Genomic DNA, 25,512 nt, shown 5'->3' with positions numbered 1-25,512 from the left:
GCAACAACACTGTGGCCACGTCGACCTTGCAGTAGATTCATGAAACAGCTATGCCGAGCGTCGCCTGGCCGCGCTCCCTGACGTTGATGCGGCGAGAATCAGTGTCGTCACTTTGTTCGTGGCTGCGATCTCGACTGCCGGGTGGTGATTGATGTTTCTGCAGCTGCAATGTTTGGAATTGATTGCTGCTCGACGAGAAAGCTCACATCTTCGACGTTAATTTAGCATGTATGCAAATGACGTACGCGCTAGTTGCGTGCGACTGGCAAACGTACGAACCCCGGTTGTGAAGTACAGTTGATTGCGACTGTTTCTTGGCCGAAGCTCCCAAAAACATATCTGAGCCGTATGTGCAGCGATGCCCGGAAGTGTGTCGCAAAGTTTTCTGCCTTTCCTTCGCTTAACTCAGCAGCCTCTCTATGCATTTTCTTACGTGTACGTGGTTGATATTGGCTGAAATAATTGCCCATAATTGGCACGTCACAGTAGAAACCTCATTACTCGAGTGCTACAAAAAGCATTCGGCTGCTCGATGCAATTATACTCGGCAGCGCTTAGCTTAGATTTAAGCCTGAACCACAAAGCACCGCTGATCCAACTACAGTGTGGCGTCGGCATTTGTCACCTGCGTTGCCCGCAGGATAGGACGACCAAGCACATGATGGAATACGAACTGATGTCTCCAGGCAGAGTTATGAACAATTCGCCCCTGTTCCTTAGCTAATCATCATACTCAGAGCTAACGGTACTTACAGCGGGGACAAAGGAGAAAGTGGTGAGGGGCCTGGAACGGTACTCGACAAAGTTGGCTACGAAGTGCTCGGTGGGCATGGCCATGAAGTTTCTCAGTACTACCAGCTAGGGGGCAAGTTGGCGGCGCTTTATACTGATCGTTCACAATAGAGAGGAGTAGGAATGCCGGGAAGATTGCGTTTCGTATTCTTTGGGTACAAACTTAGTTTGGCTGGCTTCGGTTTTTAGGGATGAACTCCCCACAGCGACTCAGGCTATGAGAGACGCTGAAGTGGAGCGCTCCAGAAATTTTGACCACCTGGAGTTCTTTAACGTGTATCGACATCACATAACACACAGGCGCCTTGCTTTTCGCCTCCGTAGAAAAGAAGCCGCCGAGGCGGCGAAATTCGATCCCGTGTCCTTGGGTTCAGCAGTCGAGCGCCGTAACGGCTAACCACCGCGGCGGGTGTACAGAACATGGATTCAAGCCTAGCAGTACGACTATTCTCCAGGTCTACCTCAGATAAGCTCTGTAAAAGTTTACACACCTGCCCAACACTTACGTTAAATTTTGCAAGGAAGCTAAACACATATACCATTGGAATTATTCTGCGATCAAAGAGAGCATCGTGGAGCAGCTATCAAATTCGTTTTTTAACCGCATCCATCCATCCATCCATCCATCCATCCATCCATCCATCCATCCATCCATCCATCCATCCATCCATCCATCCATCCATCCATCCATCCATCCATCCATCCATCCATCCATCCATCCATCCATCCGTCCGTCCGTCCGTCCGTCCGTCCGTCCGTCCGTCCGTCCGTCCCTCAGTCGGTCGGTCGGTCAGTCAGTCAAATTCAGTCAGTCCGCACGTCTGTCTGTGACTTGAACGACTCCATCATCACCAGTGTTCTGATGAGTCGGCCGATCGATCGATCGATCAATCAATCAATCAATCAATCAATCAGTAGGTCAATCAATCAATTCTTATTTTTAACGTGGCCAGGAACAACCATGTGATCTTGGTAATGTAGCAGAATTAAGATTAAAAAATACACAGAAAAAAACTGCACACAGAATGAAAGGCAAAAGAAAAAATAATAATGTCGTGGAGTAATAATTACTTTTTGTTTTATTATTATTTATAGTAATCAATGCCATTTTAAACATCTTAGATGAGACGGGGAGTGGACGGCGTTAGGTGTTGTTGCGTCCCAGCTACGATGTGATGTGAGTCCTTTCTTTTTTTTTCTTACGAACTGGAAAGGGCTAACTCACGATAGAAGTATACAACTGCAGTGCTTTAGAAAGAGCAAGAAACGCGCTTTACTTGTATTCTACATGAAGACAGCATCTCAGAAGAAGCCATGAAGCTTGTTCAGTGACTTATTTGAACAGACTAAAAGTACAAAGAACTCTCAATGACATATCCATCTTGCGAAATCTTCTACAAAAAAGGAAGAAAAAATGATATGCTTGGTGCAGCAACTCAAATTGAAATTAAAAATATTTTGTCGTTTTGCTTCGGCGAATATGCTGCGTTTTCTCAGCTGAATGAACACATCGTCAGTGTTAACGTTCGATCCCTGCCCCGGCGGCCGCGTTTGGATGGAGGCAAAACGCAAGGCGTCCGGGTACGGTGCTTTATCAGTGTACGTACGTACGTAAAAAATAAATAAATAATAATGATGTATAAAAATAATAAAAAATAAACGAGGCCCAGGTAATCGAAATTATTCGGAGCCCTGTGCTACAGCGTCCTTGATAGCCTGGTTTTGTTCGTGACATTAAACCCATCTAAGGAACCAAACCATATTGCACTAAGCGAACGCACGAATTGGTGTCGAAACGCTCAGAAACAAGCGAATTACTGGTACGAGGAAAAGATTCACAGACACGTCGAGCACAAAGCACTACAACTACAGATGCCGTCAAGCGCGGCTGGGTTGAACGCCACCGCCGAGAACGCGTAATTGCGAAAGGCTGCCTTTCAGAGCCGCGTGACGCTTATTCGTTAGAGCTTCTCTGCTCTCTTTTAACCTTTCTATTTTATTCGCGAAAGCCCAGAGCGACTTCAAGCAGAAGTCATCAGGATTGTGAAATGGACGCGATATCTGGCTCCGCGGTCAGCGACACTTTAGGACACGTGGAACCTGCCCGGAGACTTGAAGGCGCGGCTTAGCTTTTGTGCCGATCAGTATGGTGGAGAGAAGCCGTTATAAGGCAGCGCAAGTGAACTCGAGCAGACTGCGTGGTGGATTTGCTTATAGCTAACGGACGAGCAAATTAAACGTAATGAGAAAACCGCTGCCGCTGTTGCGCGTTTCCCGAGAAAGCAATAATTGTCGTGATCCGCGCGCGGACGGCTAACGAGGAGCGTGGAGCGCGCATCCACTGCAAGCCGCGATTTCACCATTCTAGCAGAGAGAGACAGAGAGTGAAAGATAAACAGTGAGAGAGATAAAAAGAGAGGCGGAGAAAGAAAAAAAAAGGAGAAAATAGGGAGCGTATGATTCCCGCTGGTTTTCCTCTCCTTTCTTGGGACCGAAAGCGACGCGGACTACGTGGCGACGCAGCCGCTGCACACAGCAGCGCTTGCATCACGAACCAACGCCTCGCCCCGTCATGGGCAGCCAGGGCGATGAAATAGCTCGAACGGTTCTCTTGAAAAACACAGCGAAAGCAAGCGAAAGAGAAGCCCGTTGCAGCTTGCTTGTGCAACAGCTAGCCGCCGAGCCGTCGGCTGCTGCGCGGTGACGAAAGAGCCCGAAGACGACGCAAGAACGTACGCCGCTCGAGCCTGCTTTTTGCCACTGCTGGATGCGGCGGTTTCGCACCGGGCACAATCGGCTGATCAATGTGTCGGAATTGTCGGGAGGTTCCATCGGGTCGTCACCGCAATAGGATATGTCGGCCGATTCTGGCCGCACTACTCCCGGACAGGTCTCGCGAGCCGCTCAGGGGGAGAGCGGCGGCCGTGCAACAGGTGTACTTGCGAAACACTCTAAACGAGCATTAAGAGACAGTTCATCAACCCGCGGGGCTTTGTGCAGAAAAGCGACGTAGTTGGGAGTACGCTTAGTACACGTGTCACCTAAATGTGGTAACGATGAACGAAGAGGGCGCTGTATAATTCTCTTATTCGTGGTGGACCCCTAAAGTGCGCCATGAGGGAAGGGGTAAAATGAATAAACGAGGTAAGAGATAAAAGGGCGTAACAGCGGAGTGCTGTGCATCAATTTCGACCATTTGTTTCTATTTATATACGTACTTAGCTTACATCGCAAAGCGCAGCGGAAGAGGAGCACGAACTTTTATTCGAAGTCGGGGCTTAGCGAATATGAGTGCTTCACACCGAACATTCGAAAACAAAAAAATGTTACAAAAATGTTATGTAAGTTGTATTAGCGTTCACATGACAGAAAACATTAGTTTAACGCTCAAAGTAAATATTGTTCTAATGTTGACTTTTTAGTGGTATTGTAACGTTACAAATTAACAAGTAATGTTTATACGCTGCATTATATATAAACATCAATTAAGGTAACAAACGCTGCTGTATAATGTTTGTATACTTGAGGAGGAGGAGGAGGAGGACAAAACATCTTTATTTATTTAGTCATTAGTCAGCGGGGGGGGGGGGGGGGGGGGGGGGGACCCTGAGTCTAGGGTCCCGTTGGCCGTGGCTTGAGAGCACTGCACATGCCTCAGTCTGAAGCCCGGGCCCAGCGCAAGCCAATTAAATTATCGGTCTATTGATCTCGCCCGGAACACAACGCTCTGACTGAAGACAGCCTGGGTCCAATCCGAATCCATTGCCACGCATGAGGTAAACTGCTCACTGTGAACATGCAGTCTCCTACTACACAAATAGACAACTGGCGCGGAAAAGGCAGTAAAATATGAAGAAAATTATTTTTTAACACAAAAGGAAGTGGTAGTAGGCGAGTTCTGTTCAACTACTTGAAAAGTGACCTCGTAGATGCACAGAGAAAACATGGATGAAATTCGGAAGTTCCGAGAGTCAAATGAATAAAGTAATAACTATTTGTAATGAAATTACCATTTATATACTGTATCAGTTTATTAACCTTAACAATAATTATTAATTTATTGACATAGTTAATAATTAATCATAAGCATTAATTAAATTATCACTACAATTAAATTAATCATTATGATGAGGCGCTTTAATTACTTGATCGGTGCACGAACATGGCAATAGGGCCCTCTGCCTCCTACGACATTATGTTATAATTATGTGAAGCAACACCCGACATGGCTTAGCCGGCCCCTTTTAACCTGCCGTATGAACGCGTGGCTAGACTCGGCTAGCGTGTCCGACTCGGGATCAAAGTCATTTCTTCCTCTTTTATAGGACAGGAGTTGCCTGAGTTGGTAGCTCTTTCAAGGGCGATTATTTCACACAACCTGTCGACCGACTAGGCGTCGGCAATGTTACCTCTGACCACAACCACCGGGATTTGTCTTGGCTACAAGGTTTCAAATGGACGCCGTCGGACATTAGGCGTTTAGAGGGTGAAATGACGGGCAGTAACAAATTGCAGTTAGCAGGATTGGTATAGTGCATAACTTAGCGCGAAAAAAAAAATAATTCACAAAAAAATTAAAAAAAAACGACGTGGGCTCAGCCGGGATTTGAACCCGGGACCTCTCGCACCCGAAGCGAGAATCATACCCCTAGACCACTGAGCCAGCTGCAGCTTGTGGTCTCAATTATTACATTTAACAAAATGAAACGTTTCCTTACAACTTGCGATGTTTTTGTTACAAGAAACATTAATGAAATGCTTGAAGTTCATCCTGTCATGCTGTTATTGAAAACTACTTATTTATAGTTGTGTTGTACCGATGCATATTTGTTTCTTTTAATACAAGGAAACTGAGGAAACTATCGCGAAGGGCATCACACCATGGCCGACTGTTGGTTTGTTCGCTGAAAAGGATCCGTTTCTGGAACCGTTTGTGACTGCTAGAATAAGGATTCTTCGTTCCTTTTAGGTATGCTTTTAGTTATTGACGCATACACAGACACATGTATTCCTGATTATTTCTCGTCAAACTGTTTCTGAGGGCGTGGTGTCTGCTTGTTTTGTCACATGGCTTTAGTAGTACGAAGTGAGATCATGGTGCGATTTCGCAGTTCTCCGTGCCTTTTATTCATTTCGCAAATTTGAGTTCACATTCAAGTAAATTTTCCATAGCTCTGCAGGAGCGGAATTCTGAAATGTTTATAAAATTGCTTCTATGCATGCACTGTCACCGAAAGTGATCGCAAATAGTCTTTGCCAATGTGCGAAATTTCGTTCAGCATTGCGTATGCAGGGATAGGGAAGATACAGTAGGTCGTGGGGAAAATGCGTTTTAAAGGGTCATTTTGCTTGACGAGTCTAGAGCTAATCGAAGTCACCTAAACTGTTCTATTCAGGGAAGGAATGCCCGTGCCGGTGCAAGGCGCCTACCAACGCGGTCCGACCTGCTGGGACCGCGTGAAAATGGGCTTCACGATTGGCTTTTGCGTAGGTATGGCATCAGGAGCACTCTTCGGAGGCTTTTCGGCTCTCAGGTAAGGCAGCCTTTGGCATCAGCATACCCCAAAAGTGTGTTTCATTTCACATTTGCGTGGTATCAAACTCGCCTGGCGATAGGATGTTGTTTCAGTTTGTGGATGTTCAATGAGCAATCAATATCGCAGCCAGTAAACGATTTTACACCTTTGTAAAGCGCTCTGCAGCTGTAATCTGCTGGTTCTCACCTATGTATATGGCGGGCACGTGCTTTTGTAATAAAAATGCTTAAATTTAAAACCCTACGGTCAATCGTGGAGAAAAAGAATATAAAACGATACGTGTTGTATTAGAGACAAAGAGCAGTTTGGGTTAGAGGAAAAATTGTATTTAATGTTACTACAGCCAGAATCAAGAAAAATGGATCTGAATGTGATGAATCTTAGGTGGCGTTGCATGATGATGCATCATAGCCTTACGCACTCTTCCCAATTACTGTGTTACATAATAGCTGCTGGTAACTGCCCAATTTAAAACTCGGCTTGTCATTTGCTCATTATCAGAGCCTGTCTGTTTTTTTGCCCTTGAATGTCATCAACAAATTGTCACACTTTAAAAACTAGTCGTCCGCAAACATAATGAGGTCATTGCAACCCTGAACTCTGTGTACAATAGTCTAAGCTATTTATGCACTATAAAGCCTAAGACATCGACTGACCATATCTTGTGCTGCTTGCTTCAGTGTTGCACCAGAACACCTGTGCCTCTTTATGTCTGCATTGTTAATAGCTACTTGTAGTGCGTTTATTCAAGACACCTTTGTGTCAGTTTCTGTTTCTGACAAACTCCGTGCATGATTTCACAGCTGCTTTTGCATTTACAGGAGCCGTTAAACATAAAATGTTACGCTGTACTCAATAGCAGTGTTCAAGCTCCCATGCAGTTGCACTCTGCAGTGCTGCCCTTACCGTGCAACAGCTTAGCCTACCTAAGCAAAATGCTAAATGCTGGCATGATGTGGTTACCTGTTGTAACCTCTAAAGTTATTTTGAACTGAGCTTGTCATTCCTTTTATGCCACATTACCAAGTCCTTTTTTTTTTTTTTTCTTTCTGTTGCTTTCAGGTATGGCCTGAGGGGGCGAGAGCTGATCCAGAGTGTTGGAAAAGTGATGCTTCAGGGTGGTGGCACATTCGGGACCTTTATGTCTATAGGAACTGCAATAAGATGCTGATATAAAGTGCAAAGCGGACGACTTGACGCATAGCTCTTGCTTGCCAAAATGCATGGCAAAGTGTCCTGACGTGCAGAAAGTGTTCTGCTGTGCATCATGGAGACACGATAGAATGCCTCATACCCATAGGCCTTTTCTTACGCATTCAGCCTTTAATGAGGTTGCACTTTTAATAAATTAGCACCTGCCCTGGAAGCTTGGTCATGTGGATGCAGCAAACACAAAAGTACTGCTTGTGCAGGATCAGAGGAACTGCAAGCAATTGTCTGCGTTTTGTCTAACAAAACTGAAAGTTTTTCCAGAACACTTTCACAAACCATTGGTGAATGTGCTTTTGTGATTGTAACAAGCGGCCTCGCGTTACATTTCCTGCTGGCTTCTACACATTCAGTGTAGAGCTACCATAGCAACGAGTCTGCTTCAGCAGCAAATTGGTATATACATCACGCTGCAGTTTCAGAACCATTGTCGTCTAGTGCTGTTAAGATTACTGCTCGGCAGAACCATCATTGGTTAGAACTTAATCGGTAGAAAGGGGCTATGTTCAATAAAATTTGCAGAGGCTGATCTGTTAGAAAGCTGATGTATATATTGCACTTATGTAATATATTACTCCTAGAATATGCATGTCTCCACTAATCTCAAGTTTTTTCGTTTATTCCACCTTAAGGGTCTAAAGGCATTACATAAGGGGGGCAGGTTACAGATTTTAACGTTATAAAAAAGATAAAGCAAAGTACAAGTACAAAAAAGCAACATATGCTTGTTTCAGTACAAAAATATTGTTTCCCCAATAATATATACCGTAATGGTGATCAAGAAAAGCCCACATACAGTTTGATTTACCCGATTCGTCAGGTTAATGTATGTGCCTATATATTGTTTGTTGATGTTCAAGGGACCAGAAGCTCCAACTGTCAAATTATTCGTAAAAAACTTGTCTGCTTGCGTCATGGCATATTTCTTTGGAGAAATGCTGGATGATGTTGGAACAGAAACGAGAACAGTGCGCAAACTACTTTTCCGGTTTTTATCAATGCTTCATTGCAATGCATGCATACTGACCGAAGCATTGAACTATAGCTGCTACAAAATCGCAACAGCCTCCTGCATTATTTACAGTGTAATGCAATGGAGCTCCACCATTCCTGTGCCAGATTCACAAGCGGCACCCGCGTGTACCGGGAGGCTTCGTAGCACAAAGGGCATGTGACAAGTGTCCAGTTTTCGGTGCACATGGACAGATACGAAGGTAACTGCACGAGCAGTGAGCTGATAGGACGAGAACACCAGTGCCACCAATCGTTGTCAGAGATTGACTAGGTTGATGTAGACAGGTCAACCCGCCTTTACTGTGGGCTGGCGCGAAGCTCGAAAAAGAAACCAGTTCTATTCTTAAATATGGGGGCAGCCCATTTGTTGCATCAGATGAGCGAGAGAATGCAGCATGGAACTCTGGTTTTGAGTCATACCTGGACCGCGCTCTTTTTGGAAGCATGTCCAAATTAACCTGTTCAAGACCAGTAGCACCCGAATTAGCAAGAGTCACGAGACTTGCATGGGCATTTGCAGTGATGAAGCCAGCATAAACAAGCTTCTGTAGTGTACATTAGCTGCTTTATTCCTTTCTGACAGGAGTCCACCCATGAGCTCAATTTTTGGGCACAGACATTGGGAAAAAAAGTGAGACAACCACATTTGTTTGCGACAGAGGTACCATGTTTATTCATATATACAATGGAATCCCAACTACTACATATATCATTCGAGCCAGAACGAATCACTGACATGCTTTGAATTCACTGAGACAACCCTACCCCTTCTTCAATGCGCTAGCCTGTTCCGCACAAGTATTCAATCGTGGGGAGTGCCAGTCCCCTGAGTGTACTTAAATAAATTTAGTCGTCACAGACAAGACACAAAAGAAAAGGGACCACAAAACACAACAGTCATTTTTGCACATTCATCAACAGCATTGATCGTAGTAGGTGTAGGAGAGAGTTCATTGGTGCTTTTCGGTCTTCTCTCGACACACACACGATTGCACAGTGCCGTGTACTGTGATTCTCGTTGGCCTTCTCCCCCTTTTCGCTCGGAGTCGACGTGCACAAAGGCAGCTCATGCACCGGAATGGATAACTATGTGAATGAAAGGTGCCCCCTCTCACCATATGAGACACAAGATGATGGGACAGTGGGAAGGTGGCCTGTACAGTTGCAACGACTCAAAGCTCGAGGAGGAGGTTGCTGTCCGCACACAGCAGTAAAACCTGGTGGTGGGTATTCGCCCCTAACGCAGCTCTGTTGCCTCTTTGGAAGTGCTTAGGAAGAGCCGCCAAGGCTGACACAGCTGCAGCTTCTTCTTGGACAGTTCATGGGATGGGGGAAAAAGACAGCTGCAGCAAGGCGGCGGGTCATCGGTCACGGTGGTGGTGGTGGTGTAGGAATGGCGGTTCGCGGCAAATGATGCTGCGGCCAACCAGCAGCTGTTGGCGACCCTCCACCCCAGGTGCACGGCAGTGAGATCCCCGGCCAGCGACTAGGTGGTGCAAGCATCAGTCCAGCGCAACACAGTTTGGCACGGTTTGGTCCACGTCAAGCCGCATAAGGCACCCATCACGATGCGGGCTGCTCTGGGAGAAGGTGAACCAGGGGTGGGAGAGCAGCTCTTGGGCAGTGAGGCGCTCCGACGGATCACGACGGAGGAGTGATCGCACGAGGCAGCGTGCCCGTGGGCTCAATGACTCCGGCACTGAGAAGTGGCCCCGGCGGATCTTGGCAAACAGAATGCTGGGGTCGCTGTCGTGAAAAGGGTAGCGACCCACGAGCAGTGTGTACAGCATGACTCCGAGGCTCCAGCAGTCAGCCGCCCGGCCACTGTAGCGGCCACTGGTGGAGCTGCTAAGAATCTCGGGGCTGACGTAAGCAGGACAGCCATGCTTGTCACTCAGGAGGTCGTCATCAAAATCCTCCAGGACCACAGCATCCTCCAGAGTCTCCAGCTTGATCCGTGTTCTGCACAAATGAAAAAAAAAAAAAGAATGTCATCAGTTTATAGCATGCGTGCCCGCACTGTATAGCTACCAAAAAGCAGGGCTTACAGGACACTCAGAATTACTACTGCTACAAGCAGTGAGAGTTGTCTGCACTTGTAAAGTGCGACTATGAACTAGCCCTGCATAATGGGCAACCGCTGTGCAAGGTAAACACATGCCGACTTTCTGGCACTCACCGTTCGGGGTCCTCGAAGACGAACTTGCGGAGCTTGAGGTCGCGCAGGACTACACCAGCATTGTGGCAGGCGTGTACTGCAGAGGCTACTTGGCGGAATAGACTGAGAGCCTCAGACTCCCTCAGCCGCCGCTTGGAGCGCACATATGAGTGGAGATCGCCATACGATCGCTTGAAGAAGACGTAGCACTGCGACTCGCCCAAAAGCACCTCTTCCACCTGGTTGACGTGGTCATGGCCATCAAGACGCAGGTGTGCTGCCAAGGCCTGTTGCCACCGGTCAATGGGGATCACCTGAACAAAGGAGAGTAAACCATAAGGTGAAAGGCATAAAAAAATGTTCGGAAAAGCTAAACTAAAACTGTGTTATCTGGCAACATTGAAGAAACTACTACGCATCACCACTGATACCATTTTTACACCCATCTCAAACATCTCGCAGCTTTAATCCTTGCAGGCCTATTATTAATGCAAGTATAATTTTAAATTTAGTATGCTTTTCAATTTGGCTGTTTAATTTGCTTCTCAAAGCTTGTAGAAAGCCACCCCTAAACATTTCACGGTGGTAGTTATGCAATAATAATGCGGCACATAAGAAGTTTAGTTTAAAGACTGTGTGGTTATGACGATGTAAGCATTGGCCTGTCCCATGGCAAGCATAATGAGCAGTGCTCCACAATTACCTGTTGCTCAAACATGGCCAGTTTTAGCAGGCAATATTTCAGGCTGAATTTCTGCCCCCCTCAGCTGATGTAGTAAATGAACAGAAAGTAACAGTGAGGACTCAATGCTGAACATGCCCTTTATGCTGAACACAGGCCACAAAGACATTAAAACTTAAATCTTGTGTCTGTACCTGATCACTGCAACACCCTTTACACACAGGAGTTTGTTTTTTGAACCGTTGCATGCATGTGCTTGCAAACATATGCATACATCAGTCGAGTCAGCAATGCACACATGCAAAAATGGCAACTTTCACAATAGCCCACATCCCTGCCAGAGAGCACTGCCGTCTGTCTACTGCGTCCCATAACCAAAACATTGCTTAAGCGTTTTTTTAATACATGGACCGCTTGGAGCAACCCCGATATGCTTTATTGTCCTCAACGGTGTAATCCGTTATGCACAACTGCCGGATTTACAGAAGTGTGAATGGGTATAGTTTACACTATTCAATGTGCATGGGTCGGTTTTCGCTGACACAAGGAATCAATTACAGTGACGAAAAATAACCCCAACGGTTATGGGAAGCTTGTTAACGCGTTCCGTAGCAGACGATGAGCGCAAACTGTTGCCGGTCCCATCGGAGAGCTTCGTGATCACGCCGGACGGGCCATGATGTCAACCCAAGGTCGCAAGAACGTCGCCACAAGCCTGACAGTGCTCGAGCGAAGGTTATCGTAGGATTGCGACAAACAGCGGCTGCTTCCGATACTCGAGCTCTCAGGGACCCCCGGCGGACGTTTGCTGCAGATTGCGCACACTCGGCGGCGGCCGAATCCTGCGGCTGCACTGCCGCCGCCGAAGGGTAGCAGCTACGATAGCGGCGATAGGTGGAAACGATTGCATCACTCCCTGCAACGGAGTTGTGCGCCATAGCCAGCAAGCTCGCTGCCGCGTTTGGGCAACTCTGGCCAACGCGTTTCCGCTCCGTCTGTGGGCACGTGTTCCGTTCACCTGCACCGATTCATGCTGCCAATGCGTGGAAAGGGGGTTAAAGAAGCATTTCCTCCTCGGTCACCATATTTTTTTTTTTTTTTCGCGCACTATAGCCTTTTTTTTCTTGAAGTATTTTCGCTGGATGCAGCGAGGCAAAGTTAATTACGACTATCGGGATGAAGCAGTAAACAAAAAAAAAAAAAAAAAAAAAACGATCGGGCGGATTGCTTCCCTTCCCCCCCCCCCCCCTCCTGCAGGCCGCCGCTTGACTGAAGATCATGGCTTGAGCTCAAACATAGCAGGCACGTATGCATGCGGTTTCGCAATTTTCGCCGTTTTACAATAACCGATAAGCCATGGAAGGTGCGTACACGCTCCCCTCCTACGGCCCGACTGCAATGCTTTCTGCAGGCGACGTTTTCTGAAATAATTCCGGTTCGTGATCGTTTGCAGCTGCCGGTGGGCGCGACGCCCCGCAGCTGTGTCCGGAGTTGGCCGTTACGGGCCGAATCCGGCGTAACGGGCCCCATTCAGTTCCGGCCGGAGCCGATGCGCTTGCGCGACGGGCGCTCTTTGTTCTCGCAAAGCGCCGCACCGACATTCCATCTCCATGAAATGGCATTAAGCATGTGTAGCGCGAAGACACAAGGGGGCTGAGTAACTCAAGCGACGAAAGAGGTCTGAGTCAAAAGGCAGCGTTGCCGCAAGACAGGATGCTACGCGTAAACACGCAGCAGCACGATTGGGCATCGCGGGATGCAAGAGGGGCCCCTCGCTGACAGACATAAAAAAGCGGTGCGCGCGCTTCCTGTCCCGATATAGTCGTGCCCGGGGCCGAAAACCAGCGCCCACGTCACGCACGGGGCGCAACCAGCGGTTCGCATTTAGCCGCTTTTGCGGGCTCTGGAATCCGGCCAGGACCCCGGGCCCTCTCGATTTATCTACGCGCCTGAGAGGAATAGGTGGGTTGGGGGGAGGGGGCCCGCGCCACAGCAACAACAGTGTCCTCGCGAAATGAATCAGAGCGATGAGCAGCTTTCCCAAAACGACTCCCGTGAGCGTCTTTTTAACCGTTGTGGCGGGCAAGGTACCGCGCACACCGGCGATGCGGCACCCTGAAAATAGACGGAGCGCGCGCGCCGCCGCCGCCGGGTCGACAACCTGTTGCCTCTCAAAGGGGTTACCGCCGCCGCCATAGCGGCCAACTCGTCAATTCTTTTTCTTTCGGTCGCCAGTAAAGAAAACCAAAACAAGGCGGAAGTCGCTCCGCTCGCTGGCGAGGTCGTCCGGCCCCCTTTGGACAATGGGGTGCCGTGCGGCGCGGCGACGCTTTTGTCCGGGACAGAAGCTACCGCGGCCACTATTTGCTCGTAATGCGGTTCCCGGCTGGTGCAACGCAAAGCTATTTGCGCGTAAGGCTCGACAAGACCCGTAATGCATGATTTCTAAAGAGAAAGAAATAAGGCAGCAATAAAGCATCCGCTGTAATTTCCATCGCGCATTAAAGAGACTTCGTAAACGGCTGGCGATCAACAGGAAAACGGCAACAGCGCTCACTGCCGGAAAGTGTACATACGCGCAAAAAAAAAAAAAGCAAAGAAGCGCTCGGTCAGGAGAGGAAAAATAAAAGCGCGTGACGCAAAGCGAAGCTCACCTTGCAGGAAAATTCCTCCTGCGTCTGAACGTTGATGCTTCTGTACATGGCACTGCCTTCGAGTTGGTCCAAAAGAATGTACCGCCCGCCGACCAGGCTGGCTGAAAAAGGCTCCCGGTTGCAGGGGAACACGGGTGGCGTGGCAGGCTGAAGGTTTGGGCTGAGGCCCCCGGCACTCCCGAGACAGGCGCCATCGGGAGCTTTGTCGAAGCTGTGCGGCCTTTTCTCCTGGGCCACTTGAATATCCACCGAGAGACGTGCCACACTCATGCCGATCACTGTACAAACAGCGCTTGTATCAACGCCGGCACACAGGATTCTTTCTCAAACGAGCGATGACGATCGCCGACGTCGGCTGCTTTTATCCAAGGCACCGCCGCTTGCGTGTGGTCGGCCCACTGGCTTCCTCGCCTCCTGTTTCAGTACGTCGTAACAAACATCGTTTCGGTTGCGAAAATTCGACGGTTTCGAGATACGGTGCGCCGCGCGAAGAATGCCAGCTGCTCCTCAATGGTGTCAACGAAGAACGAAGGGCAACTTGCGTCCCGATGCGGCAACAGCGCGCCCACGTCGGCGAACAATGACTCCGTGAACTAGTTTTGTGAGGTGGGGTTGGTCGCGTCGGTTGTCGTTTTTAGGCGTTTGCGAGTTGACTTCTTCCAAGCTGTGAAGTAAAGAAAACAAGAGAGGAAAAAGTCAGCAAACAGAGTACAGCTGCGCGCTTACGCTGATCAAACAAACAGACAAAAGGTCCAGCCGTTGAGGAAAGGATACGCGTGGCATCTCACTCAGTTTACATCGTGATGCACGTGTCCACGCACACAAAAGCGGACCTGCATCTCGGCACGAAAATTACGCACTCTTTCACGGCGGAGCTGAGGGCGCATCAAACATCCAGCGGAGTCCGAACAACAAGCGCGAAGTGAAGCCTTGTGCGACGGACGAGAGCTTGTTTTCAAGGATGAGAGAGACTCGATAGAACGCAGCAACGCCGCGCTATCTGTTTCGATCAATAACGCAATGTTTTTCCGGAGGCGGACGTTCAAAATATGGTTGGTTTGGCTCACTAGGCACTGGAACACCGAAAAGTTGATCATGACATAATGGGCTAAATACGCTGGGCGAATATGAGTGGCCTTATGGAAAAGCTAATTCCAACGGGGAAAAGAAATTGCGACGATTCGCCAGCGCCGGGGAGGAAGGCAGAAAATACGCACCTTGATCGGCGTTGTTTCCCGGCAGGGTGGCAGCATATGATGGCTTGCAAGTTATTCCAATGTGCACTCGTCTTCGTGCTGTGCCGAGATCAACCGACGGCAATAGCCAATGCGCCGGCCTACCCCACACAGGAACAGCTACAAACTATGGAAAGGCAACTTACGCACCGCCATTGTGCAACTCGAAGGCAGACGCGGATGGATACAAAAAGAGGAGGCGTCAGGACTGTTCCCACCCCGGAAGAACCTATGACGTCAATGCAATTTATCCACATTTATTTACTTTAGCCTACTCAATTAGATCAAATTACAGCGAATAAATGTATGATCACAGCAATATGGCTTCAACGTCTTGTCTAAAAAAAATTAATGAGGCCAGATTCTGCTGGACTATTTCTTGTAGCGCGTGACGCGTTTGACGAATAGTGACGCATGTTTGATGTTACGAAATTTGGAAATCTCAGGCGTTGACGCAACTGTTCGGTGGTAGTTGCCGCGCAATTTTTTGTTGTCCGTGAAACATTTCGAAGAAATTGTTGACTGTTTGAGTAAGTTGCTAACCATGAGTCGCGCTTCAGCAGTTCACCAATACTTTGCAGTTCTGTCAGTGCGCTCAGTACGAATCATTCGCACAGATCCTTTCATAGCACGAAAAAGTTCACGTAAACAATAATCAGGCGTAACGATATGCCGTCAATGTAATAAGTGATTTGCTTTCTACGTGAGGCGTAGAGACTAATAACGCTCCCGAGAGGTTGGTTTGGAGCTTCTGAATGCTTCTCAATGCACGTAGCTGAATTTAATTCGCCGTCGTAATAAACAAAGTAACACCACAGTAAGAACAGCTGATAATTATTTTTATTAAGGAAGTAATTACCATTGCTTAGAGGAATACTTGTTTTAGATTGTGAAAGTTTCCCAGACTTTTTTATTATTATTATTATTCTCTCTAGCCTACGCAGCAGAAAGCTGTACCATCCCGTGCAATTTAAAATAACGGACACATTTTTAATTACAATTTAATGCTGAAGAAGCTAGGGAACATATTGATTTTTTATTCTGCCGCTATTTTTTAAAAATGTGCACTATATTAAGCATTCTGTACTGTGGTTTATTACAATTTCGCGTATGTCGAACCACTTGAACTGCGGTAGTTTACAGAAACCGAAACCTTCAGACAATGGCGGCGATTTGATAGCAGCCAATAGGATTTCTCTAAGCTGGGATCTATGGAAGGCGCTACCATGAGGTGCCATGCTTTAAAATTGTTCATTGAATGAGGCAGCGTTAGCGGCGGTGCACTGTGCAGCAACCACCACGCTAAGCGGTATATTATTGAGGTCCGCCCTCCCTTGACCGAGGGTAAAATGCCACAAATTAAGCAGTTCTGTAGAGATTGTCAGTAGGTAATCTCTACAGCATTAGGAGCCTTCATCAAATTTCTCTTATCCTTTTGTTCACTCCCTTTGTTTAGTCCGGGTGAGTAAACAACAAATGACAATGCCACCTTTTAAATTTGGTTTTAGTCTCCTCGTCTCGTGTATTTTTCCTGCTATGCTTCATGACAAGGCTGCCATGCTGTTGTCCGTACTGTAATTTTATATTGCAGGAGCAGGGCGGCGCAGACTGCTCGTTTGTCAGCAAAAATGAAAACTGTACTGCGCTATGAGGAATTGTGTTGTCCAACAGTGGCATGCGCGCTAGCGTGTGCAGCCTGGCAGAGCTGTAAGAAGCGGATGCGCTTCTGTTCTTGTACAGCCTTGCGAAAACTATCGGCCAACTGGGACCATGTTACCCCCTTAACAACTCGATTTCCTCATTCCCGCGCTTTCTGGTTACTACGCCGTGGGCCATGCTGCCAGCCCCCTTTCTACTTTCAGAAACAAGCTGTTCTTCCCTGTCTAGTCGTCTTGCTATGCAGTTTTTGGTAGCGGTATTGAATATAAGTGCACTTCTCACTCTTCGCACTTTAGGTATGTGTAGGCGTGGCCGTGTTGTTGTCAAGCGCCTGCCTCGAAGTTGTCAAAGGGATCTCCTAATAACTGCGCGAAGGTGGAGTCGATCTGTTGTTACGTGCAGCGCACAAGACGAACGGTGGAAATGCTTAAAAACGTTAGCTGTTGGGCTAGTTGGTGCTAAGTCTTTTGAGCACCAAGCTTGCAATTCCTTAGCTTTGTTCCCTCTAGTGTTTCAGATGTCTTGTGCTCGCGGCTTCAATGCTCCGCACTTTATCTGTGCTGCTTGAACGTCAGTGATCTTATAGAGTAATCTGAGCTACCTCATAACTTCAGACGAAACGTTTGTGAAGTATACCTAATTGTGCCCGCCTTGCATGTGTAAAACATTTCCAGTGCAATGTATTAATAGCTTTGAACTCGTTTGTTTCAGTTACCCAAGTATGACCAAACCATGGGCCAAACACGAGGCTGCTGTGGTTGCCCTTGGCCTCATCAACCTGTTAGCAACAATGTCAGTAGGAAAAAAAATTACTTCGCAACATTTAAAGAGCCAGGAGCCAAGCAAAACTTCCGAACACGTCAGCCCACAGGTGAAACATTTCCCAGCGACATCGACCTATGACAGATCCTCAGTAGCGTGGCGCGATGCAACATTCGCCATGCCCACGACGCCTGCCCAGCGCAAGCGGCCGCCTAAGCAGAACCTGCTACCAAGGGAAAAGAAGCCGAACATCATTCTTATCCTTACTGACGACCAAGACATTGAACTTGGTGAGCAGGAAACAATGCTTGCCGTTTTCATACTTTTGTTTTAGTTTCAAGGAGCAGTTAGTTTCATTTTGTCCTTAAACTATGCATTTGTGCTTTACATATCGTTTTGTTGTCTGTACCAGTTCATGCTGCTAGTTTCCATATTCACTGATCTGGCTATTGAAGGTCACTGTACACATGCTGCACTGTTACCCAGGAATTAGCAACATGCTTGGAAGCCATGGGTTGATCATTCCAGATGCGTCATTACTCGAGATATACCACCTTTCTGGGTGCACCTAGTGTGCTGAGCACAACAATCCACACATTGATATCTGTGTTTAAAACTGTATTGAATCTCAATGTTCAGCGTTCAACCGTCTGCAGTAGCCATGGCATTTTGCTGCTGAGAACAAGATCACAGTTATAGCAGTTGCATTTTGAATGGGAGGGAATTGAATAAATGCAGTAATGAGTCTACCAATACCTTGATGCATATGTTGAAGGCTTCTGTGTGGTTGAAACTGATTTTGTGTCCTCTGCTGTGGTATACTTTTTAGCCTAGGCAAAATGTAAGAATGCATTAGCTTGATTATTTAAGACATCTAGTGCATGCTAGGTTTGTTGCTGTTTTGCATGTTACTGCTTCTGAGCATAGCTGGCTTTGACATATAGAGAACACTAAAGACAGATTGAAGGACAAGTGAATGTCATTTTCTGGTGTAGCATCTAGCAATACTTCTTTACAAAGCAAGAAACACATGGGCTGTTGAAAGGTACACATATAGGCTTACTCATAAACAAAAATTCTGGAATGCTAAAAGTGATTTCAATTTTGCTGTCTGTGCACTGATGGATTCATGGGCAAGCCTTAGAAATGGCAAAATTTGTCTTCATCATCATCATTTATTATCCCTTAAAGGCCCAAAGTGGGGTATTACATAAGGGGGATATTACAAATGCAGTACCATATACGTACTGCATTTTTTTTCCTTGAAAGAAAGGATGTTTTTTTTTGATGTGATGGCATTAAACGATCAGTCCCCAAGAAGATTCGGTGTTGACATTGTTGATGTTGCTAGCAAAAAATTATGGGCATGTTGTAGTTAGCAGGTGGCATTGTCGGACACTGATTTCCAGTGGATTGTGTGTTCAGGGGATTGTGTTCAGAGGGGCGTCATTCGCGCTGTTGCACCATACCTCTAAGGTGAAGCTGATATGTCCTCTAAATTTTTTTATTAATGGAGGGCTCATTAGTTTCGTGTTCTTTAAATGATAAACCGGCCACTGTGTCCTGTGTTTACTAAAAACTATTACTTAAAACACTCATGATTTGCGTCATAGTTTTCTGTTAAGCTGGCCTGTATTCATTAGGTGCGATTTTTTTTGCACCGAAAGCTTCTTTTGAGAATTTTCCCTTCATAATTTCCTTATCTGCAGGCTCAATGGGGTTCATGCCGAAGACGCTGGCGATTCTTGGCGAAGGGGGTGCCCACTTCCCTCAGGCTTATGTGTCTACACCAATGTGCTGTCCTTCGCGGAGCTCCATGCTTACTGGCCTCTATGCTCACAACCATCACGTGCTTACCAACAGCGACAACTGTTCTTCGCCCCAGTGGCAGCAAGAGTTTGAGTCTCGCACGTTTGCCACCTACCTGAGTGCGGCGGGCTATCGCACAGGTAAGCACTCCTGTGCACTCTTTCGAAAGCGTTAAAGCCCCCATAGTCCAGAAGATCCACCATCGGCGTTGCGAACGAAAATGGCGATCTTGCGTCTGGCATGTAGTTGGCAGGGAAGGGACATGGCCAGGCACTGATCAACGATGTTCAACAGCCTTGGAAAGGAAAAGCAAGTTGTGATGGGTAGCGAGACACTAGAGGTGGTAAGAGAGTGGCTGTAGGTCCGGATCACGAAGGAAAGTGACTAGAAAAATCAGATTGTGATGGAGCGCATTCGGCAAGTACTAGCAGATTGTGAATGACAGCTTACGAGTATCCCTCGAGAGGAAGATTTGACAGCTGCATCTTACCGGTACTCACCTATGGGGCAGAAACATAGAGGAATGAAGAGCATTCAGCATAGATTGAGGACCAAGCAGTGAGCTAGAATGAAAAATGGTAGGTGTAACATTAAAAGACAGGAAGCGTGTAGGGTGGTTCAGGGAACAAATGTGAGTTGATGGCATTTTGTTAGAAACGAAGAGAAAGAAATGAACTTGAGCAGGGCATGTATGCAAAGGCAAGATAACCGATGGTTCCTTTGGGGGACAGAGTGGATTCCAAGGGAAATCAAGCGTAGCAGGGGCCAATAGAAAGTTGGGTGTGCGGATGAGATTGGGAAGTTTTCTTGGATCACAAATGGATGCAGCTGGCAGATGACTGGGTTAATTGGAGGGGTACTATGGGAGAGGCCTTTGTCCTACATTGAGTATAGTAGTTAGGCTATGTGTGATGTTGATGATGACACTTCCATGTGATGTGGCAGCCATCACTGTGACTTGTAGCAAGTCACAGTGATGGCTTAGTTCATAGTGGCATATTCTGGTGAATGAAACTTATTTATTTATTTATTTACAAAAGATTGCTGGCTTTATTGCAAAGCCTTAAGCAGGAGTGGGTGTAAAATACACTTTGACAAAAAGAAAACCTCCCTGAGGTACACGCAACTCAGCACACAATACCGAAAGAAACATTATACAATATTAGACGACGCCTGGCGTCAAAATGAGCACTGGGGAAAAAAAATGAAAATGTTGAATGCTGCAAAATTGTTACAAATTCCTAAGCGACTCCGTAAATGACTGCACAGTAGAAGCCTCTACAATATTCGCTTTGAGGACATTCCATTCCCGCACAACATGCCTACTGCGCCTGCTGGTGCATGCTGAATAGGCGTTTAGGTTTGAAAATGATGTCTGAGCATTTCTATGGGTGTAAGGTCTGGTAAAAAAAGCGCTTATTGTCACTCTTGTACTTGGCCACTAGAGAAGCATTTGTTGTAGTGCTTTTAACAGCTGAACAGTACAGGGTGATGGAAAAGTTTGATGACATGCAATTCCATAAATGGAATCGCAGTTTTATTTTGTTTGCATTTTTAGCAGCGATATTATGTTCATTTTACTTGTGTTATTATATATGTATATATATATATTGTTTTCTTATGGCTTGCGATGTGATAATATAGGAGAAAAAAAGGTCTTCGAACAACTATTCTACACCACTGTCACCCACCAAAGCAGAAACTTTCAGTCCCAGAGATTGCAGAAATGTTGAAATTGCTGCAAGTCCATCATGACACCAACCTATTACAGAAGACTGGAAGCATGAAGGGCTGGCAGCAGCGTGGAAGGCCTTGAGCAGCCAGAACACTGGTGCTGAGACTGGCTGAGTGGAAGAAAAAAAAAAATGAATCAATCCCCATTTTCCTAAAAGCATGTGAAAACTGATTCAGGAGCACAGAGTTAGCAAATGACCATGCATCTACTCATCAAACAGGAGCTTGCACTGCAAGTGCAGGAGTTAGCTAAAAGAAGGCTGTCTCAATTTTTGAAGAGATTTCAGGCCTTGGGGAGATGAAGCTTGTTTTTGTGCAAAAAGAACTAAAGAATCAATGCATAGTCACACTGTGAGCTGATCCTGGAGGGCAGCGTCATTACCTATGCTGAAGAGAATGTGGGAAACATGGACAAGCACTTTCAGCAAGGCTGTGCTGGAGCCCACTGCACAGAGGAGGCCATCAATTGGTGTGATGTGACGCTCGTCACCTTTTAGACACAGGAAATTTCGCTTTGAAACTGTTCCAATTTTACTTCGTAGGATTTTCCTGTTTGAGTTATACTGGAGAAAAATTGTGGGGTCATTCAAGCAGAAATTGAATGGATTGCTGAACAATGCTCTGAACAAGGCCTGGAGCAAAATCACTTCACAAGGCACCGCGGTTATTTTGAACAATTTCTATACGCATTGGGGTGCCTATATCGAAGAATAACGTGGGTATTTTGAAACATAAATGTGAGCTGCTATACGAAATTGAATGTCTTTGAAATCGAGAAAAAGTGTGCCTCATTTCATCTGTGCATAAAAAATTGTTTTTTCACGTCACAGTATTTTTGGTCGCCATGTACAAATGAGATGGCGAAGGAATAAGAACTCATATTATGTGAAGAACTTCTTTTTCCTGTTTTATCTGCTCGTTATGCTCATGCTTTGCAATTTTCCCTTTCGCTAGGATTTCCTGTTTTTAGTTTTTGCTAGCATACTTATGCGCATGTCACTGTTGGGTGCTTTTGAGCATGAGTTGCTTAACGATAACTTTCAACAAATTCCAAGATCTGACTTCAACAAACGGCAGCAAATTTTACTGATAAATTCAGGATACTATTCATTACATATGGTGTTTGAGAGCATTACTAATTGCAGAAAAAGTGCAGTGCTCTTCGAGACAAAAAGCGATAGTGAACTGGCTAGATATGACCGTTTCATGAAGAAATGTCAGTTTCGAAACTTTAAAGTAGTATAGACACTATTTTTTGAAGCGTCGGAAGGAATACGATTGCTTTCCTGGTTATACAGAGATGCTCCCCAAGCAATCCCAACCTCGCACGTTTCCGCGAAGATATTTTAATTTGATTTTAAAAACAAGGCAGGCAAGTACCGCGTTTTTCAAAACCCATTGGCATCGACATCTCTGTGACGAAAACGTGTACATAGGTAAACAACGTGACGTCATCAAACAACTGTGACGTGGAGTCGGCAAAGCAAAGAGCAGTGACGACACATGGCCGGACTCGAACAGCGCCGCCGCCGCTTCCGGCCGTGCCCTGAGAAAGAACTCCGCTTCTGCTCACTTTACTCGATGGCTTCTTTGTTGGTGCATGTTACAATTACCTCACCGGTATACGTATGGAGACTGCCTGCTAAACTCAGGCCCCAACAGCATGCCTGCACACGTGCAGGGCTTACGGCAACGGTGCCTCTCGATGGCGCGCCGGGAACATACTGCGCCGCTCCCTGCCTACCTATAGACGTCGCTAGCCTTAGCTGGTTTCACATCGAAGTGCCAGCGAAAGGCGCTTCGGAACGGGCTAACGCTGTAATAAACGTCAGAGTTTAGCGCCGCTTTACTGGCAAGCCCATCTCGTAAAATAATTTCTTGCTTTGCGCGACGCCTTCAGCAGCGGAGCTAGCAGACATTAGGTGCGTCGCACCGGGCAGCAGCTGTAGGAAAAAAAAAAGTTCGCTTGTATCACTGTAATTATTTCTACCAGTACCTCCGCATTGGCTGAATAATCCTCGCAATTTAATCGTGACTGATAGTCCTTTGTACAAATAGCTATGAACAGCGATCTGCGATAGCGAGATTACCGATAGCGGATGCTATGAAGGCAGTTATGACTTCGGAGTCGAGCGCAGCGGCCACGGCTTTATGCACCCAGATTGCCTTGACTGCGCCAGATGGCGCCACATGCTTGGACGGCGGCACGCAGGCCTGCCGCGTCGGGACCAATCAGCGCGTGAACAGGCGTGAGCACGGGAGCCATCGGGAGAGCTTACAGGTTACGGTGGCTGATCGCGTCATTACTAAAACATTTTTTTAGAATAGCTTGGCTCACAGCATTGGCCAACCGGACTGATAAAGCAGCATCTTCACGGTTCCTTTGTTCAACATTCCTACCAGTTGATATTTCCTGCCGTCAACCCACCAAGCTTTCGTAGCTGCTGCTGATTCCTGCTTCATCGCTTGAGTCGCAGGCGAGCGGGTCGGGATTAAAGTGCCCGGCAATGTTAGTAACATCCACGCTATTGGGCGATACAACGTCGCAGTACTAATGGTACTAATTATGCTACGCTGAAGCGCTGCTCGACGACGATATTTTCTTGCACGTGCGACAGCAAGCAGACGAAAAACGCGACCCGAATGCGTCATCAGATTTTGTGCTTACGCGATCACCTACCTTGCCAGTAGGGGGCGCTCGTGTGGCGTTCTCGTATCTTTAACGTCATCGCGCGCTCATGTCCGCAGAGATCGAAACCGAAACTGGCCCTGATAAATGCACTGATAACAAATTAATTGATCTGTGCTGGGGCTTTTTGGGTCGCAGTCCCTCTGTTTTGGATCACTGTGGATCGATTAAAGCAAAAATACCGGAACAGAAAATGTACGTGTCTATACTCCTTTAAGGGTAAATCATAATTGGCATGACATGGCTGATTTTTTTTTTTACATTTTATGTGGTTCTAAGCTTCAAGTTGGAGAATATTTCACTCTACTTTTACTCTTTGGGAAGAAATGAATTGGCATACTATGTCATGTGTGTAAGTGCTCTTTTGTTTTTCGTGCAGCCTACTTTGGCAAGTACCTGAATGAATACAGTGGCAACCACATTCCGACGGGCTGGAGAGAGTGGGCTGCCCTAGTCCGTAACTCTCGCTTCTACAATTATACAATTAATGTTAATGGTCACAAGCGCAAGCATGGCTTGGACTACACCCGTGATTACTACCCGGACCTGGTGACTAATGACAGCGTGGCTTTCCTGCGTCAGTCCAAGCAGCTTTTTCCCAACCGTCCGGTCATGATGGTCGTCTCCTATCCATCACCACACGGTCCTGAGGACTCAGCACCTCAGTACCAGCATCTATTCCACAATGTCACGACACACAGGTGAGAAGGGTGGGCTTACCTCTGCTGACGAGTCTTGCAAAATGGGCTTTAAATTTCAAGGATGATGACTGGTTTGCAAGAATCGGCACCCATGTGATTTTTATGCACAAAAGAAAGGTTATACAGTGCAGTCCACTTATAACGATATTGATAAAACCTAAAAATCCGATCGTTATAACCAGTTATCGTTATATCTGGACCGGCGAAAAAAAGAAAAATGAAAGAAAAAAAAAGAAGCACACACATATTTTCCCATGCATGTAGGCTTGCCTACTACTAGCGATGAGTAAATTGGGTTGAACAACGCTAATCATCGTACTGAGCACTAAACACTTTATTACAGTATACATCAAAAGCCATTTAATAACTTAAGGGGGGACGCGGGTCTTAAACTGGTCAAAAATGGGCGAAAAATTGATTTTTAGAAAAATGCATTTTCGGAATGTCTGTACATTTGAGCATTAGCCTTCAAAATATCAACACTGAATTCGATCGGGAAATGCGGTAAAATCGACTTTTAAAACGCCACGGGAGCCTCGAAATGGCCAAAAAAGGGGTGGAAATTGTTCGAACTTCCCGCGCGCGCCGCGGGTGAAGCAGCCGGCTGGCCGCCGCCATTTTGGACTTGTTTTGAAGCTTGTTTCTTTGTGCGCATTTTGCGACATCTCCAAATGACGTCGCTCAAACAGAACGACCACCGTCGCGGATTTTCCGAAAGCCGTTTCCGGTCCGCTGATTGGCTGGAGCGCGCGCTCGCGAAGCGAGCCCCTCGTCCCACGCTTCCCATTGGCCAGCGCGACTGACGCCATTTTTTTTTGTTTGTTTGTTTTCAACGTTCTTCGTCGCGGCTGCTGCTTCGCTCGTTTATGATGCGCTT

The 25,512-nt window shown here is 46.7% G+C and overlaps 3 protein-coding genes and 1 non-coding gene across 5 annotated transcripts in view; 2 read left to right on the top strand and 2 right to left on the bottom strand.

Annotated features, from left to right (window-relative positions):
* Positions 1–5,383: 5,383 nt before the first annotated feature.
* Positions 5,384–5,455, bottom strand: TRNAP-CGG (transfer RNA proline (anticodon CGG)). The gene has a single exon. It is a non-coding gene; the product is annotated as a tRNA-Pro (tRNA).
* Positions 5,456–5,637: 182 nt separating this feature from the next.
* LOC146191674 (reactive oxygen species modulator 1) lies at positions 5,638–7,695 on the top strand. Its single transcript, XM_084602197.1, has 3 exons — positions 5,638–5,761; positions 6,189–6,326; positions 7,392–7,695. Exons 2-3 carry the CDS (start codon positions 6,196–6,198, stop codon positions 7,498–7,500), a joined length of 240 nt encoding a protein of 79 aa, XP_084458323.1. The 5' UTR covers positions 5,638–5,761; positions 6,189–6,195; the 3' UTR covers positions 7,501–7,695.
* Positions 7,696–9,197: 1,502 nt separating this feature from the next.
* Positions 9,198–15,461, bottom strand: LOC146191673 (tribbles homolog 2-like). The gene is made up of 4 exons (XM_084602196.1): positions 15,264–15,461; positions 14,047–14,710; positions 10,732–11,024; positions 9,198–10,514 (listed from the first exon to the last, which is right to left on the bottom strand). The coding sequence occupies exons 2-4, from the start codon at positions 14,314–14,316 to the stop codon at positions 10,055–10,057; spliced, it is 1,023 nt and encodes a 340-aa protein (XP_084458322.1). The 5' UTR covers positions 14,317–14,710; positions 15,264–15,461; the 3' UTR covers positions 9,198–10,054.
* Positions 15,462–15,698: 237 nt separating this feature from the next.
* Positions 15,699–25,512, top strand: part of Sulf1 (Extracellular sulfatase Sulf1) — a 72,057-nt gene continuing 62,243 nt past the window's right edge. Inside the window, exons 1-4 of one of the 2 annotated variants that reach the window (XM_084602195.1) lie at positions 15,699–15,811; positions 17,652–17,992; positions 19,412–19,651; positions 24,314–24,635. In XM_084602195.1, coding sequence (XP_084458321.1) covers positions 17,662–17,992; positions 19,412–19,651; positions 24,314–24,635 — 893 coding nt within the window. In that variant the 5' untranslated portion in view covers positions 15,699–15,811; positions 17,652–17,661. Of the gene's footprint in view, positions 15,812–16,462; positions 16,743–17,651; positions 17,993–19,411; positions 19,652–24,313; positions 24,636–25,512 lie in introns of those variants that run through there. The other variant, XM_084602194.1, reaches the window with a different exon arrangement.

The sequence above is a fragment of the Amblyomma maculatum genome, chromosome 4 (genome assembly GCF_055883805.1).
Source record: "Amblyomma maculatum isolate TAMU_Amacu chromosome 4, ASM5588380v1, whole genome shotgun sequence".
NCBI classification, from domain to species: Eukaryota; Metazoa; Arthropoda; class Arachnida; order Ixodida; family Ixodidae; genus Amblyomma; species Amblyomma maculatum.
Note: the sequence above shows the minus strand (reverse complement) of the source record. Positions and strands in the feature narration are given on the sequence as shown.

Excerpts from the sequence above, each read along its gene's own strand:
- LOC146191674 (XM_084602197.1), top strand. The coding sequence starts at position 6,196 with ATGCCCGTGCCGGTGCAAGGCGCCTACCAACGCGGTCCGACCTGCTGG. Across the intron at positions 6,327-7,391 it reads GGAGGCTTTTCGGCTCTCAG|GTATGGCCTGAGGGGGCGAG; the intron begins GTAAGGCAGCCT and ends TGTTGCTTTCAG.
- LOC146191673 (XM_084602196.1), bottom strand. The coding sequence starts at position 14,316 with ATGAGTGTGGCACGTCTCTCGGTGGATATTCAAGTGGCCCAGGAGAAA. Across the intron at positions 11,025-14,046 it reads AGGAGGAATTTTCCTGCAAG|GTGATCCCCATTGACCGGTG; the intron begins GTGAGCTTCGCT and ends TCCTTTGTTCAG. Across the intron at positions 10,515-10,731 it reads GTCTTCGAGGACCCCGAACG|AACACGGATCAAGCTGGAGA; the intron begins GTGAGTGCCAGA and ends TCATTTGTGCAG.